Source organism: Salmo salar, chromosome 01 (genome assembly GCF_965601325.2).
Source record: "Salmo salar chromosome 01, fSalSal1, whole genome shotgun sequence".
Lineage (NCBI taxonomy): Eukaryota > Metazoa > Chordata > Actinopteri > Salmoniformes > Salmonidae > Salmo > Salmo salar.
Window position 1 is genome coordinate 23,862,442 of NC_138291.1, and position 15,741 is coordinate 23,878,182.

General features: G+C 42.0%; 1 protein-coding gene across 1 annotated transcript; it reads right to left on the reverse strand.

Moving 5' to 3' along the window:
• Nucleotides 1-140: 140 nt before the first annotated feature.
• LOC106578585 (proto-oncogene tyrosine-protein kinase LCK) lies at nt 141-14,979 on the reverse strand. Its single transcript, XM_082971414.1, has 12 exons — nt 14,723-14,979; nt 11,779-11,888; nt 10,612-10,672; nt 10,410-10,500; nt 10,106-10,207; nt 9,665-9,918; nt 9,299-9,451; nt 7,720-7,899; nt 3,784-3,855; nt 1,312-1,470; nt 1,004-1,135; nt 141-851 (listed from the first exon to the last, which is right to left on the reverse strand). The coding sequence occupies exons 2-12, from the start codon at nt 11,881-11,883 to the stop codon at nt 646-648; spliced, it is 1,515 nt and encodes a 504-aa protein (XP_082827540.1). The 5' UTR covers nt 11,884-11,888; nt 14,723-14,979; the 3' UTR covers nt 141-645.
• Nucleotides 14,980-15,741: the final 762 nt, after the last annotated feature.

Sequence of the window (15,741 nt, forward strand, 5' to 3'; positions counted from 1 at the left end):
GTCACTTGAACCAATCAAGTAGTAGTTTACAATGTAGACGGCGTTGCAGACACATCCCGCCACAACAAGGACGGTTTGGATTTCAGGTAGGGATCTTAAAAATAAAACACTTTTGACACTTATTGCTCATTTTTACATTCCTTTTTATGTTTTACTTTACTTTTTATTTAATGAGCATCATTGACATTCCATATGAATTTCTTGTCAATGGCATTAACAGGTAAATGAACAGAGTAGGCCTAACGTGTGCTTTTTTAAGATACATCATGTCATCTTCCATTTATAGTCTTCAAACGCATAGCAAAATATACAAATAGATTATAGCAATATCAAAACAGTACAAAATGGAACAAATAACATGAAATGTCAAAGAAATTGGAGGATACAGAAGTACTGTGGTATCTTCCTTGAGCTCTCAAAAATGTTACACTATATATGCTTTCATTGCATCCTTCTTCAAAGTATTAGGTGTTTATCTGTCTGTCTACAGAGCCTAAGATTACAAAGTGTGTTTTGAAAGGAGATCCGGCAAGGTTCTCAGACAGACAGTATCAAAAGCATATAAACTGGGATTATATCTCTGTTTTAACAGTTGGAGTTAATGTCTGTCATGACCTCTCCTCTCCTATCCCATGTCTGTATGCCTTAGCAAGGCTGTTCTTGGTACTGCCCCTCTGTTGCTGTGAAGAAGTCCTCCAGAACGCTCCTCAGATACTCAAAGGTTGGCCGGTTCTCTGGGCTCTCATTCCAGCACAGTTTCATAATGTTGTACAGACCTTCAGGGCAGTCCTCTGATCGGGGCATCCGGTAGCCTCGCTCCAGGTTCTGGATCACCTCTGGGTTACTCATGCCTGACAGTGGGAGAAGACAAGAGATGGGGATGCAGTCTGGCTGATAATATGGGAAAAGTGTTGTATTTTGGTGAACAAAATATGTGATTTTTGAGTATTACTGTATACAGGTGCTATTTGGAGAATGGTGTGGAGTATCCTCAGTCAAATACCTGGATATGGGATACGACCATACGTCACTATCTCTGTCAAGAGGATTCCAAAAGACCACACATCTGACTTGATGGAAAAGGTTCCGTAGTTTATAGCTTCAGGTGCTGTCCATTTAATGGGGAATTTGGCACCTGAAAAGTGAAATAGGTTTACTTTATGATTATGTTCATTTCAATAGCACCCAATGCATTCTACATGAACACTTGGTGGGGCTATAGTACAGAGAGAATTCCTGGCAAAGAAGAAAGCACTCAGAACATTCAAGCACATCCATTTTTATAGTGTAAACTAAGGAAAGTCCTTCTACCCTCTCTGGCTGTGTATTCGTTGTCCTCAATGAGTCTTGCGAGTCCAAAGTCAGCAATCTTACAGATGAGCTCATCAGACACCAGGATGTTTGCTGCTCGTAGGTCCCGATGGATGTAGTTCTTCTCTTCAATGTAGGCCATTCCCTCAGCCACCTGCAGTAGGCAGTACAACATAAGGAAGGATTTATTTATTTATTTTTTCACCTTTATTTAACCAGGTAGGCTAGATGAAAACAAGTTCTCATTTACAACTGCGACCTGGCCAAGATAAAGCAAAGCAGTGCGACACAAACAACGACACAGAGTTACACATGGAATAACAAACATACAGTCAATAATACAATAGAAAAAGTGTATATACATTGTGTGCAAATGAGGTAGGATAAGGGAGGTAAGGCAATGAATAGGCCGTAGTGGCTAAATAATTACAATATAGAAATTAAACACTGGAGTGATAAATGTGCAGAAGTTGAATGTGCAAGTAGAGATACTGGGGTGCAAGGAGCAAAAAATATATAAAAAATAACAGTATGGGGATGAGGTAGTTGGATGGGCTATTTACAGATGGGCTATGTACAGGTGCAGTGATCTGTGAGCTGCTCTGACAGCTGGTGCTTAAAGCTAGTGAGGGAGATATGAGTCTCCAGCTTCAGTGATTTTTGCAGTTCGTTCCAGTCATTGGCAGCAGAGAACTGTAAGGAAAGGTGGCCGAAGGAGGAATTGGCTTTGGGGGTGACCAGTGAAATATACCTGCTGGAGCGCGTGCTACGGGTGGGTGCTGCTATGGTGACCAGTGAGCTGAGATAAGGCAGGGCTTTACCTAGCAAAGACTTATGAATACACTGTGTGTGTGTGTGTGTGCGTGTGCGTGTGCGTGCGTGCGCGTGCGCACACGCGTGTTTGTGTGTATTAGAGACAGACAGGGCAGAGGAAGATTCCTGTGACAGGGAGGTTCCCACTTTCCCAGGTCAAATCTCTGTTCCTCACCTCAGTGCTCCACTCAGTTTTCACAGGCAGGTTATAATTATGGCTGATCTAATCATATTTGTCTTTTCCCTAAATTAATTTAATAAAGGTAAAACCATAACATTTCCTGTGTGAGAAAAATGAGTATGATTATGAAACATATGATGGTAAGAGTGTGCAAGTTTTCTGTGGTAGCAATGAGTGTGTTCTCACCTCCCCCTTCATGTACGTGTGTGTGTGTGTTTAGGCAGAAATTGGTGCATATTTCAGACGTAATAGGCGTCATGGGGCCCGGGGTCCTTGGGAGAAAACCGAGAGGTGCGTGTGTTGTATGAACTTGACCTCATCATCATGCCCAAAAATGTCTAAATCTTCACTCACTAGCTCTAGGGTTCATGTTGTTTCACTGTCTTTCACGTCACACAAAAAACACAGTATAACACAAAGTCTTCATCTTCAAGAAGCCCCGACCCTAACCTGGCAGTAACCCTAACCCTAGCCCTAACTATCTTAGATGCCCCTCTGCCCTCACTTTCAGTTGATGTGAAGATCTTCTGGCTGTAAACAGGCAGCCCTGCTCTCAATAGCACGATACACTAGACAGAGTTTCCACTGTTGGGCCAGAGTCATTTCTTACAGGACTCATTTGAATTCTAAATCCAATTCCATGGCAGTTGGGTTCTTACTCACTACGTGCTCACAGCAACATATGATGCTGAATGCCATCAGTGTTCTAGCCATTGCTCAGGAACATTGTCTTTTTGCATAATACCTTCCATAGAGTCGGCTCTTCCTCTGCAACAGGCAGCTTTGAGAGTACTCTGAGCTTGGCTAGTTGACATCCCTGTAACCCCATTACACCTCCATGTGGCTCAATTTCCATTACTGTAAATGAGAGGTACATAATTGAACCCTGAAGAAGGCACAGTGATGCCGAAACGTTGGTAAATACCCATTAAATTGCTGGGAGGTTATACATGGAGTGTATTCGCCGCTAGTCAGCACCTCCACACAAACTATTATTCTGGGTGTGCGCCAGCTCGTGTTTTTTAATATAATTGAACCATAACATTACGTTAGTGTAGCCCAATTAGATTAGATGTTGGTGTAAGCAGATGTTCTCCCATCTTTGGCCCAATATTTGACCGTCAAACTACTCATAAGTAATTTGTCCTTATACGAGAGGCTCAAATAGCAATACAACTGCTTTCTTGATCTTATGAAGTTCAAGGGGTGAGTAACACAGTGGTGGTGACACAGTTAGATGTGTGTCAAGGTGTCTAGACTTATGGTGTTATTGTTAATAAACCTCACACAGGGGTCTCCATTGTTACAGTGAGATTAGTGTAAGCCTCATAATAGCAAGGGCTGTTTCCTGTCGACGAGGATCATACAGAGAGAATAGAAAATGAAAGAGCGAATGGAGGGGATAGTGAGACAGAGTGTGGGAGACAGTGTATAGAGAGCTATTGAGATTGAAGTAAAGAGCAGGGGACTTGCCTGAGACGCCATATCTATGAGGGTGTTGATGGGTATTCTGGATCCCTCGGACGTCTTGAGAAAATCTACAAGAGCGCCTGTAATAAAGTGTGATCAAGTTATTAAAATGCCATATGGGTCTTTCTATAAACTAGGGTACCAGTGAATATTTCCTACACTGGACAACTTGTTACAGCTGTTGATAAGTCATTGATAATAATCAGCACGTTTTTCTTCATGACATTACATTAAGATATAAGGGGATCATAGCTATAGTCAATACAATTCACGAGTTGATTTAAAACCTGTTTAACCCTTTATCATGGTTGGTGTCTTCAAGGATTTGTCCAAAATCCTTGCATTTATGGCAGTGTAAGTTGTCGTTATACATATATTAAGCATTAATCAGTTAAATTATACATTGAACTTGAACCGTGTAAGAATCATGGATCTAGCTGTTGGACAGTTTGTTGTATAGAGATATCAGAAATGCAGTGTAACTACATAACACTTAGTGTCTCCTTATGGTATGGCATGAAAACAGTTTTCATGGGCATACAAATCCAAAATAATGTAGGCATTGCAAAATCGAGTGCATCTAACCAAAAAAGCCACCTTACCTTGATACTTAAAACCTAAATCGATACTGTCATTAATGTGGTTCTTCAGTAATTTTGCATAATACTTGTTGAATGCCATTTGGAGTCCAATTGGTTAGTTACGCTGTGATATTTTCACACTTCATCATCTGATCCAGGAAGGAATTTTCCGATTGACAGTCAAGTGACGAACAACTGTTGTGATAGGGCAAGTGATGCAACAACAGCCCAAGTGATGGAAAAAAAGGTGTTTGTGAGGAATGTCCAGAATATAGGTTGTGCCTGGATACACATTGAATCTAATATCCCTAGAGAAGTGATGCTGATCATCTGTTGTTGTCTGTTAAACCTAACGAGACAGCAGGGTCTTGTTAGGTTTAACAGAGAAATCATCAAGGTAATGAGTTCATGTTTTCTTATGTTTTGGTACCTCGGATTGGACACCGAGTCTACTGTGCACAATTGTATTGGACAGACTATTGAGCAACACCCAATGCTATTCCTATGAATTATTCTGGATATAATGACAACAAATTACCCAGTCTAGTGGGCTTATTCATAATATGATCTATTAATGAAATAACATGATAAATACATTTTGTTTTCCATGTTACACCTGCAATTTTAAACAATACAAGGTGCTTGAATTAGACTATTGAACATGAATTTGTACTGGAATAGGCCAACCCTTGAAAATCAGACATTTCCTTACTTGGTGCTTGAAAAGTTATTGTAATTATTCTAGCCAATTTATAAGTTCTCCTGCTCCATTTATAATTACCCGTGATTACATTTTTGATCAGTTTTTGTGAGCGATGTGGCCACTTTTGTTTGTTTCCCGTCACTTCATTTAAAGGGTTGGGCACTACTCTGTTGCGGTAAAACCAAGTGCGGTTATTATGAGGACGACTTGGCGTCCAATACAAATCCATCCATTAAAAAAATTACCTGTTTTTTGGTCACTGTCATTATAATAAGTGATGATGAGATTCAAATGTTGAGATGAATGCTACCGCTATTCATGGGTTTATTATGTGTCTCTGTGTCGGCCACGTAGGCTACAGAAAAATCAGCATGCATGCATCCAATCTATTTAGTCAGGCAATGTCCACGTTATTCTCACATATTTTAGAATGTAATAATAATTTTAATATCAATGAATTGGCAAGACCTAAAAAAATGTAGGTGGAATTATTATAAGATACAAATAATGTTATCTCAAACTATGTTCAGTGAAATTCCTTGTGGGAAAGATCAATGACACTCAACACTGCCATTCAAACTACATTTAGATGTCTCAGACATAGATTTTTAAATTTGAAAATTAACATTCACAGGAAGTTCGTTCACCATCAGTCAATGTGATGCATGGCTTCTATTTGACAGGGCATGGCTCCTCCATCTCTATGTTGTGTTTGATTAGAACAGAACGATGCCACAGGACCTCAGCCAGCCAAGGCTAGCAGCAGGAATTGCCTTAAGAAAAGAGGAATGACTGTTCCAGGAAAGAAAGGAAACAGGCTTCTGTGCTTCAGTCCAGAAGGACTCCTTTGATGTATGTGCGCCAAGGTCGCGATAGAAGCCAAGGTCACGGTATAAACCAAGGTTGCAGGGGATGTTAAGGGTGCCACGCCTGTAATTTTCCGGTTGTATTATCTTCAGTGATTAAAAAAAAAAAGGACAAATTGAGAGGATGGGAACATCAAGCCTTCCTTTCTAGTGACAACAGTGGCAACAATTGTGTCTGTGAACACGTGAATCACATACAAAGAGACAGCTTATAGAGGACTATACAAAGGCCTGACATTCACTAGCTCGGAGCACTTACATACTGAAGATGTTGATGCACCAGTGACAGTGTCTTCCAATGTGCTTTGTTATTGTCTATCGCAATGTAAGGACTTCAAAAAGGCAACAACAAACTTTGAGGGTGTAACCGATGTGAAATGGCTAGCTAGTTAGCGGTGGTGACGTCACTCGCACTGAGACCTGAAGTAGTTGTTCCCCTTGCTCTGCAAGGGCCGTGGCTTTTGTGGCGCGATGGGTAATGATGCTTCGTTGGCGTCAGTTGTTGATGTGTGCAGAAGGTCCCTGGTTCAAGCCCAGGTTGGGGCGAGGAGAGGGACGGAAGCTAAACTGTTACATTGATGCTGTTGACCCAGATCACTGGTTGCTGCGGAAAAGGATGAGGTCAAAAGGGGGGTGAGTGTAACCGATGTGAAATGGCTAGCTAGTTAGCGGTGGTGCGCGCTAATAGCGTTTCAATCGGTGACGTCACTCGCTCTGAGACCTGAAGTGTTTGTTCCCCTTGCTCTGCAAGGGGTGGCACGATGGGTAACGATGCTTCGAGGGTGACTGTTGTCTGTGTGCAGAGGGTCCCTGGTTTGAGCCCAGGTAGGGGCGAGGAGAGGGACGGAAGCTAAACTGTTACATTGATGCTGTTGACCCAGATCACTGGTTGCTGCGGAAAAGGATGAGGTCAAAAGGGGGGTGAGTGTAACCGATGTGAAATGGCTAGCTAGTTAGCGGTGGTGCGCGCTAATAGCGTTTCAATCGGTGACGTCACTCGCTCTGAGACCTGAAGTGTTTGTTCCCCTTGCTCTGCAAGGGGTGGCACGATGGGTAACGATGCTTCGAGGGTGACTGTTGTCTGTGTGCAGAGGGTCCCTGGTTTGAGCCCAGGTAGGGGCGAGGAGAGGGACGGAAGCTAAACTGTTACAAGGGCAATGTGAAAACATGCAGGGGATATACTAACAGTAGTCAGAGGTTAAGACAGAGGCTACCGGAGAGAACATATTGTTGTTATTCTATGAAGTTACATTTTCAGTCTGTGCAATGCACCTGTAACCATGGTGACATTTTTGTTGGTCTGGGTTTGCTTCCCTTTTACAGGCAGCCTCTCTCTTTGTTGTGTGAGGAGAGAAAGAGAGTAGTCACTGGACAGTGGCTGAAAGGCCTCGTCTGACTGGGGGATTATGGGGGTCTGGGGGGGGGGGGTCTGTGTACTGACACTGGAATGGAGCCACGCGCCCATGGGGGTCGACACAGGCCCCATCACTGAACAATGAGACGGTGAATCACCACTCTCCTATTTGACATCACTCTTTTCCAGTCAGAACAGACTTCCCTTTGGTGTGTAGACATCAGAGGCCCCGGCTGGTCAGGGAAAACAGAGTTAAAGTTCACGTTTGTTGATTTGATTATTTTAGTTAAGGCAAGTGCCGCAGGTTCACCAAAATAGAAGAACAGAACTGAATAGAATAGAGTCAAGGTTACCTATTGTATAGGGAGTTAGTCTTACCCTGAAAGATGAGCATTGACCATTAGCCTAATAACAATGTAATCCTAGACAGTGACACCCACCGTTCTCCATGAACTCTGTGATGATGTAGATGGGCTCCTGGGTTACCACGGCGAAGAGGCGCACCAGGCGCGGGTGCTGCAGCTCCTTCATCAGGTTGGCCTCGGCCAGGAAGGCAGCCATGGACATGGTGCCCACCTTCAGGTTCTTAATGGCCACCCGTCTGTGGTTGTTGTACAGACCTGCAGCATAGAGGAAGGCCATTGGTGATACAGTAAATAAATATACAGTATATAGTAATACTACTATCACACTACAGTGTTATTATTCAGTAGTGTAGTATACAATGTGTAGGCCTATGACAGAGTCACTTGAGGACATGCAAGTTCACTATCGGTCACTCTCAACTAGCTGAGTTGTATAACCTAAGCTGTAATGGTGAGAATCAACTTGTTTTGTTATTGAAAGCATTCTTCTCAACATTTTATCTAAAACAAAAATGGTGATGAACTTTTTTCCAATCTGACATGCATGGATAAACATTTAATGTGGAACAACAATCACCCCAACGATGTGGGTGTATTCAGTTGCTGCTGTTCGGATGAGGAAAGGAAAAACAAATATGTTGCCAAGATCGCATGCAGGAGGAAGTTGTTAATACAAAGTTCCATGGCAGGCTATTTTGAGCTCTGATACAGGGGGCTGTTTTGAATGTAGCATTGTGTTCACACACATGAAGATGGACGATAGGGAAATCTCCCCCTCCACTGGAAAAATAGTGTGGAGGGTTTAGATTACATTAAAATATATTCTCACCATCAAGACATTGAAGTTTCTTGTGTAATGTTTGACTTTAGGGTCACAATGGGAGGCGATAGTAAATATTGTAATATAGACATACATGTATGAACTAATATAGACATGTGAAGAGCTTCAGAGAGACTTAGCTACAGACTCTGGATTTTGACTAGATCTTCAACCTAGAATGCTCACTGGCTCTTGCGTAATCCAACTGATACCTGACATCAATCCCAAGAGACTTTATACCAGCTCAAACAAGCTGTGCAGTCATGGCAGTATTTAGGAAATTACACACAATGCAGAACTAAAGCCTAAACTAAAGCTGCTCTGGCAGACACAGACAGGCCCAAAGCCAGATTGAGCAACTGGTTGCTTTATATCTAGGGCATCTATGTAAACCAACACACTCATTTGTATTCTGAAAATGTCCACTGTGGTTGTAGGTTGTATATAGCCTGAACAGTGGTGGAAAAAGTACCCAACTGTCATACTTGAGTAAAAGTAAAAAATACCTTAATAAAAGAGGACTAGTAAAAGTCACCCAGTAAAATACTACTTGAGTAAAAGTCTAAAAGTATTTGGTTTAAAATATACTTTCCTGTTTTTTAAATTTATGGAAAGCCAGGGGCACACTCCAATATTCAGACATAATTTACAAAGGAAGCATGCGTGTTTAGTGAGTCTGCCAGATCAGAGGCAGTATGGATGACCAGGGATGTTCTGTTGATATGTGTGTGAATTTGACTATTCCTGTACTGCTAAGCATTCAAAATGTAACGAGTACCTTTGTGTGTCAAGGAAAATGTATGGAGTAAAAAGTACAATATTTCCTTTACTCACCCATCCAGACTTCCCCAAACTGCCCGGCCCCGAGCCGGCGCTCCATCTTGAGGGACTCTCGGGGGATCTCCCATTCGTCCTGCCACCAGGGTTTCTGGGGCACACGGGACTGGCAGGGCTTCATCAACCGGGTGCACAGGCCATCCGCCTCACCTGCAGACACATACAACACAGGCAGAGTCAAAGGTCAAACAATGCCACCTTATACAGTTCACATTTTAAAACAGACGAGTATGTGCACTATGGATGGTATGGTAATGGTTTTTGGTACCAAAGCTATATGTATTGTTTGGCTGATGTATTATTGTGTTCTGACTGGAGGCATCGCTCCAGGAGTTCAGACAGGGTGTGAGTCATAGCACGTACGTGAGTGATGCTGGACCAGCTCTTTCAGGGAGTTGAAGGATATCTTTGTGGTGATGTAGAAACCACCAGTATCCAAGTTGCGGATTCGGTAGTGCTTGACCGTGTCTCCCGTGTTCGGATCAAATTCCCTGACAGACAAGGAGAAGGAGCCTTTGGTGGTCTCACTCTCTCTGACCATGAAGGAGCCCTGTGTGTTACCCGGAGCTAGCAGGAGCCTCATGGCATCGTTTCTGGAGAGGTTCTTGAAAAACCATCTGAAACACAAGAAACAGGCGTAGAACTTCAAACAAAACCACATCCCTTTCCCTTAACGGGTGTTGACTGTTGTGTATGGGGAGATGGTGTTGGGGTTGAGTTAGACGCTGTTGGGTGATGTATGTTCTTCCTACGTGACTTAAAGTGAAATGAAATACAGTTATTTTACTTTCTGAATTGACTTACGTCTCCATCTCCATGGAGTTCAGGGGGGCCACAAAGTTGTATGGGATGAAGCCCTTCTGGCCTGTGATGAGCGACTCTGCCATGAACCACTCCGGGTCGTCCCTAGACAGCACACACAACAACAACACTTACATGTAGTGTAGCTGTTCTAACTAACACACACTATCTCACTATATCATACTTTCCAAGCCTTGGCAATGTGTCATGCTTTGTCAAACAACTACACACTTTTGCATACCTACACAAATATACCACATCCTCTAAAAAGTAAATGGCATCATCACACATCCTCCCCTATTCTTACTTATTGAGGATCTTCAGCTTGTCTCCCTTCTCAAATCCCAGGTCATCACTGTGGTTGGGTTCATAGCTGTATATGGCAACCACCAGGTTATCTGCACAACACAACACCCGCATGGGTTAGGAAAACATAAACCGTAATGATCAGATTTGACCCACAAGAAGATGGCACATATTTACCCACATATTCATGTATAAGAACATACCTGGTAGAGGGGAAGAGGGAGGCGTGAGATGAGAGGGGTATGGGATCAGTTGATCTGTGTACTGATAAGAGCAAAGCAGGTTAAGGTTCAGTAAAATAACCTAGGTTTCCACTTGAGAATTCAAAGATTGTCATTCAGTGTACTAACAATATGGAAGTTCAAGTTATTTGCATGAGAACAGTAACACTTACAATTTAATTGACGGTAGAAAACAATTTCACCTTAACCAGATTAAGATTAAATTTCATTTAACAGGTTTTACGTAATGTTTACTTTGTGCCAACAAACTGTCCCACCACAAAATGGCATTCACATGTGCTCTTCTCCTGTATTTGTAATCTACAGTGCCTTCAGAAAGTATTCACAACGCTTGACTTTTTCCACATTTTGTTGTGTTACAAAGTGGGATTAAAATGGATTTAATTGTAATTTTTTTGGTCAATGATCTACACAAAATACTCTGTAATGTCGAAGTGGAAGAAAAATGTGAACATTTGTAAAGAATTCATAAAACACTAACATATCTTGATTAGATAAGTATTCAACCCCTGAGTCCATACATGCTAGAATCACCTTTGGCAGTGATTACAGCTGTAAGTCTTTCTGGGCAAGACCTTTCTATACCTGGATTGTGCAACATTTGCCCATTATTCTTTTCAAAATTCTTCATGCGCTGTCAGATTGGTTGTTCATCATTACTAGACAACCATTTTCAGGTTTTGCCAAAGATTTTAAAGTAGATTTAAGTCAAAACTGTTACTCGGACACTAAGGAACATTCACTGTCTTCTTGGTAAGCAACTCCAGTGTAGATTTGGCCTTGTGTTTAAGGTTATTTTCCTGCTGAAAGGTGAATTAATCTCCCAGTGTCTGGAAGAAAGCGTACTGAACCAGGGTTTCCTCAAGGATTTTGCCTGTGCTTAGCTCCATCCTGTTAATTTTTATCCTGAAAAACTCCCCAGTACTTAACGATTACAAGCATACCCATAACGTGATGCAGCCACCACTATGCTTGAAAATATGGAAAGTGGTACTTAGTAACATGTTGTATTGGATTTGCCCCAAACATAACACTTTGTATTCGGGACAAAAAGTGAATTATTTTGGCACATTTCTTTCAGTTACCCAGCCACGTCCAGACGCTATGCCGCCGTCGAAAAACACTCACCAGTTTAGCTGACTTGGGGGGAATCGGGCAATTGCAGTGGTCACACACTTCGTCTAGGTTCTCTATCCAGTCATCATCATAATCTGAACTATAGTTGCATCCCATTTTACCTGAAACATGGTCAAGGGTTTCTGTCAATTTACATCACCACATAATAGAAGAGATTGATTGACAAAGTATAATAACAATTTTCGAGTACTTGAGTTAAACAATATAGTTGCTTAGTGCCTCATACTTAGACTTGGTTCCCAAGAGACTTAGTGAACTAGATAGCTGTAGCTTATTATATTACCCTCTTAAAAAGTAAAGAGCTGTTCAACTTCAGATCCCTTCGAATTTCAAATAAATCAAATGAAGTGTACATAAACAAACTCTTTAATAAGAAAAACGTTTTGCCCAGAATGTATTTTATGTTAACATTCATGTAAACATCTAATATCCCTTAAGTCCCCAGCCCTGGACAAACAACTCAGGATGTCCTGAGATGACTAAATCAGCAGAGTGAAAAAATTAAGTAATAATCTTGGCCAGACCAAAAGGTGAAATGGATCAGGAGGTATTAAACATACATTCTTGTTTCTGTGTAGCTTCACATCAGTACACAACAACCAGAGTGTAGCAGGATTTTAAAAAATCCCCCATCGCAATTTCAAATACTACAACACATTGGCATGTACGCCTTCAGTAAACTGTATATAGGCCTCGTCCAATAGTAATGTGATGAGGAACTGCATGGAACTGAGAACTGATCCATATACTGGGTAGTTTTGCTGGGATATGACAGACTTAAGATGCTGACAGATGCAATGAAGAGATTTGCCAATAATATACACTATACTGTATATACAAAAGTATGTCGACACCCCTTCAAATTAGTGGATTCGGCTATTTCAGCCACACCTGTTGCTGACAGGTTTATAAAATCAAGCTCACAAACATGCAATCTCCATAGACAAACATAGTAGAATGGCCTTACCGAAGAGCTCAGTGACTTTCAACGTGGCACCGTCATAGGATGCCACCTTTCCAACAAGTCAGTTTGTCAAATTTCTGCCCTGCTAGAGCTGCCCCAATCAACTGTAAGTGCTGTTCTTGTGAAGTGGAAACATCTAGGAGCAACAACAACTGAGCCGCGAAGTGGTTGGCCAAACAAGCTGACAGAACAGGATTGCTGAAGCACGTAGAGCATAAAAATTGTCTGTCCTCAGTGGAACACTCACTACCGAGTTTCAAACTGCCTCTGGAAGCAATGTCAGCACAAGAACTGTTCGTCGGGAGCTTCATGAAATGGCTTTCCATGGCCTGCACAGAACCCTGATCTTAACCCCATCGAACACCTTTGGGGTGAATTGGAACGCCGACTGTGAGCCAGACCTAATCGCACAACATCAGTGTCCGACCTTACTAATTCTCTTGTGGTTGAATGGAAGCAAGTCCCTGCAGCATTGTTCCAACATCTAGTGGAAAGCCTTCCCAGAAGAGTGGAGGCTATTATAGCAGCAATGGGGGGACCAACTCCATATTAATGCTCATGAATTTGGAATGAGATGTTTGACGAGCAGATGTCCACATAATTTTGATCATGTAGTGTAATTTAATGAGACCTTTTTTGTTGAGACGCCAAATTACTAAATGTTTCACAAGGTACATTTCGTGTTATAATTATTTTACTTCATTTCGGAATGAATCATAGTTCGGATTCTTTGATAGAAAATGTGATTATATGTAAAATCGTACTAATCCAGTGTTAAACCATGTGTGGCGCGCTCTCAGTGCGGATGGAGTGCTCTGCCCCTCAGCAGTACAGTATGACCCTGTGCTCTCAGGCCCGTTCTACACTCCTATCCCATTGGTCGGCTCATGTAACGGGGTCAGTGGGCTAGTTGGAGTCGCCGCCTGTCCCAAGGGCACAAATCCGTGAGAAAATCTGACGGGTCGGGAAATGCCTGACCCTGGTAGCGATAGTCTACCCTTACACTGGGATGCTCAGGGACGGAATGGTGGAGGACAAGAGGGATTGTTTTTGGGTGGCATCTCTTCTGCTTCTGTCTGGCAGCCTCTTACAGAAATAAATCGAAACAAAGTCAAAATGTTCCATTTGAAGGGATTCCCCTTGGTTTCATATTTTAATCATATTCAGCTGCTGGTGGGCTGCCCTCCTCTCAAGGCCAAAGGCCAGATTGGTTTGTGTGACTCACAGTGCGCTGCCTTTGGTTTGTTGGTTGTGCTGCATTTGTCGAGACATTGTTTTTGATTCTGTCTGCTTCACCGCCACTCTCTGCGATGCTGTGTGGTGTGATGAAGGTCATACTGGAGGTTGGACAATGGTCACACAGAGGTGGAGACTGGACACACTGCTTTTTAGGCTACCTAGTGGTATGACTAACCTGCATTGCTCTTCACAGAGCTGTTTTCATGAATTACATCGACAAGATGGCCTTCCATAAGTACATCAACTGATCTGTCAGACTGCTCTGAAAATATGTTGTTGCTTTCATGAAATGATCAAGTTTTACATATGCATATTAGAAACTCTATAGCTGTAATGATTTGCTATAAAAATGGATACTAAATCACAAAGTCCTTCTTGGTCACCAGATCCGTCCCTGACAAACAAAAACCCTAAACAATTGTGTGTCAACTTGTTAGAAAAGCATAATAACCAGAAGAATTGCGTTCACCAAACCAGATGTTTTAACTTAAGTGACCGGTTTTCCCCTGTTGTTTTGTATGACCTTTTAAGCCAAGCCAAATGTTGTTTTTTCAGTACAGTTAACATCTTCTCAATATTGAATATAGCCTAAACATTTCTGACTCTGCTCATTTACTGTAGAAGACAAGTGTATACATTGTTGTACAATCATCCTGATAAATGACGCTTTCAATGGGAGAACACACCAATATAGATGAGTGCATTATATAGCACATCAGGTTAAAGACGTACCTCATGAACCTTCCCCAATGTGCTCTTCAACAGGGTGTCAGCGATTTCACTGGTCTACAGCCAGAGCAGCTTTATCCATGATTTAGATATCTAGTAATCCTATCAAAAACAGCAACTAAAAATATAACACTACTTTTGGAGAGAACATAAGAAACAATAGGATGTTGAGTGAGTTTTTCAGGCAGGGAGTTTTATATGTGAAGATCTCATCACTCACTCATGCATTGCCATCCAAACGTACACTCGCACACCCACACACACAGACACACACACACACACACACACACACACACATACACATACACACACGTGCACACACACCTCCGTGGAGATATGGCAGCCCAAAGGGCTTCCTGTCGTTGAAAGTTTGAGGGTTGTTCTGCAGTGGCTCTGACAGGTGCTACCCATGCAGCTGTGTGTTACACAGGGAACATTGGGCTCCTCTGTAAATGGGTCAAGACAGTACCTCTCTCCTAGTGTGTGAATACTTGTGAATGCTCTATAATAATTATGACTGAAAACATGATGTATAATGTATAAGTAATATCTATCTAGATGTAGTGTATATCAAAATATCAAATTACTTTATTCTTGCTATGTAACTACTGTAAAAAAAAGAGAAAAGGAAAGTGGCATGTATGTAAAATGTGTGTATAATTTACATGTAACAACAAAATAAAAAACAGTTAAAAAAAAGAAGTTTATTTTTGTCCTCCGAAGAGGAAATATATATATGGCCTACCCCCCGGCCAACCCCTAACCCGGATGACGCTGGGCCAATTGTGTGCCGCCCTATGGAACTCCCAATTACAGCTTGTTGTGATACAGCCTGGAATCAAACCAGGGTCTGTAGTGACTCCGCTAGAACTGGGATGCAGTGCCTTAGATCGCGGCACCATTCGGGAATTGGGTAAGGTCTTGGTAAAGGAGAGTCTCAGGCAGTCGATAGACATTTTGATTCAGATCTTCTGTGTATCGCAATGAGACCGTTATTATGGGAAAATTTGTGTCATCAACAT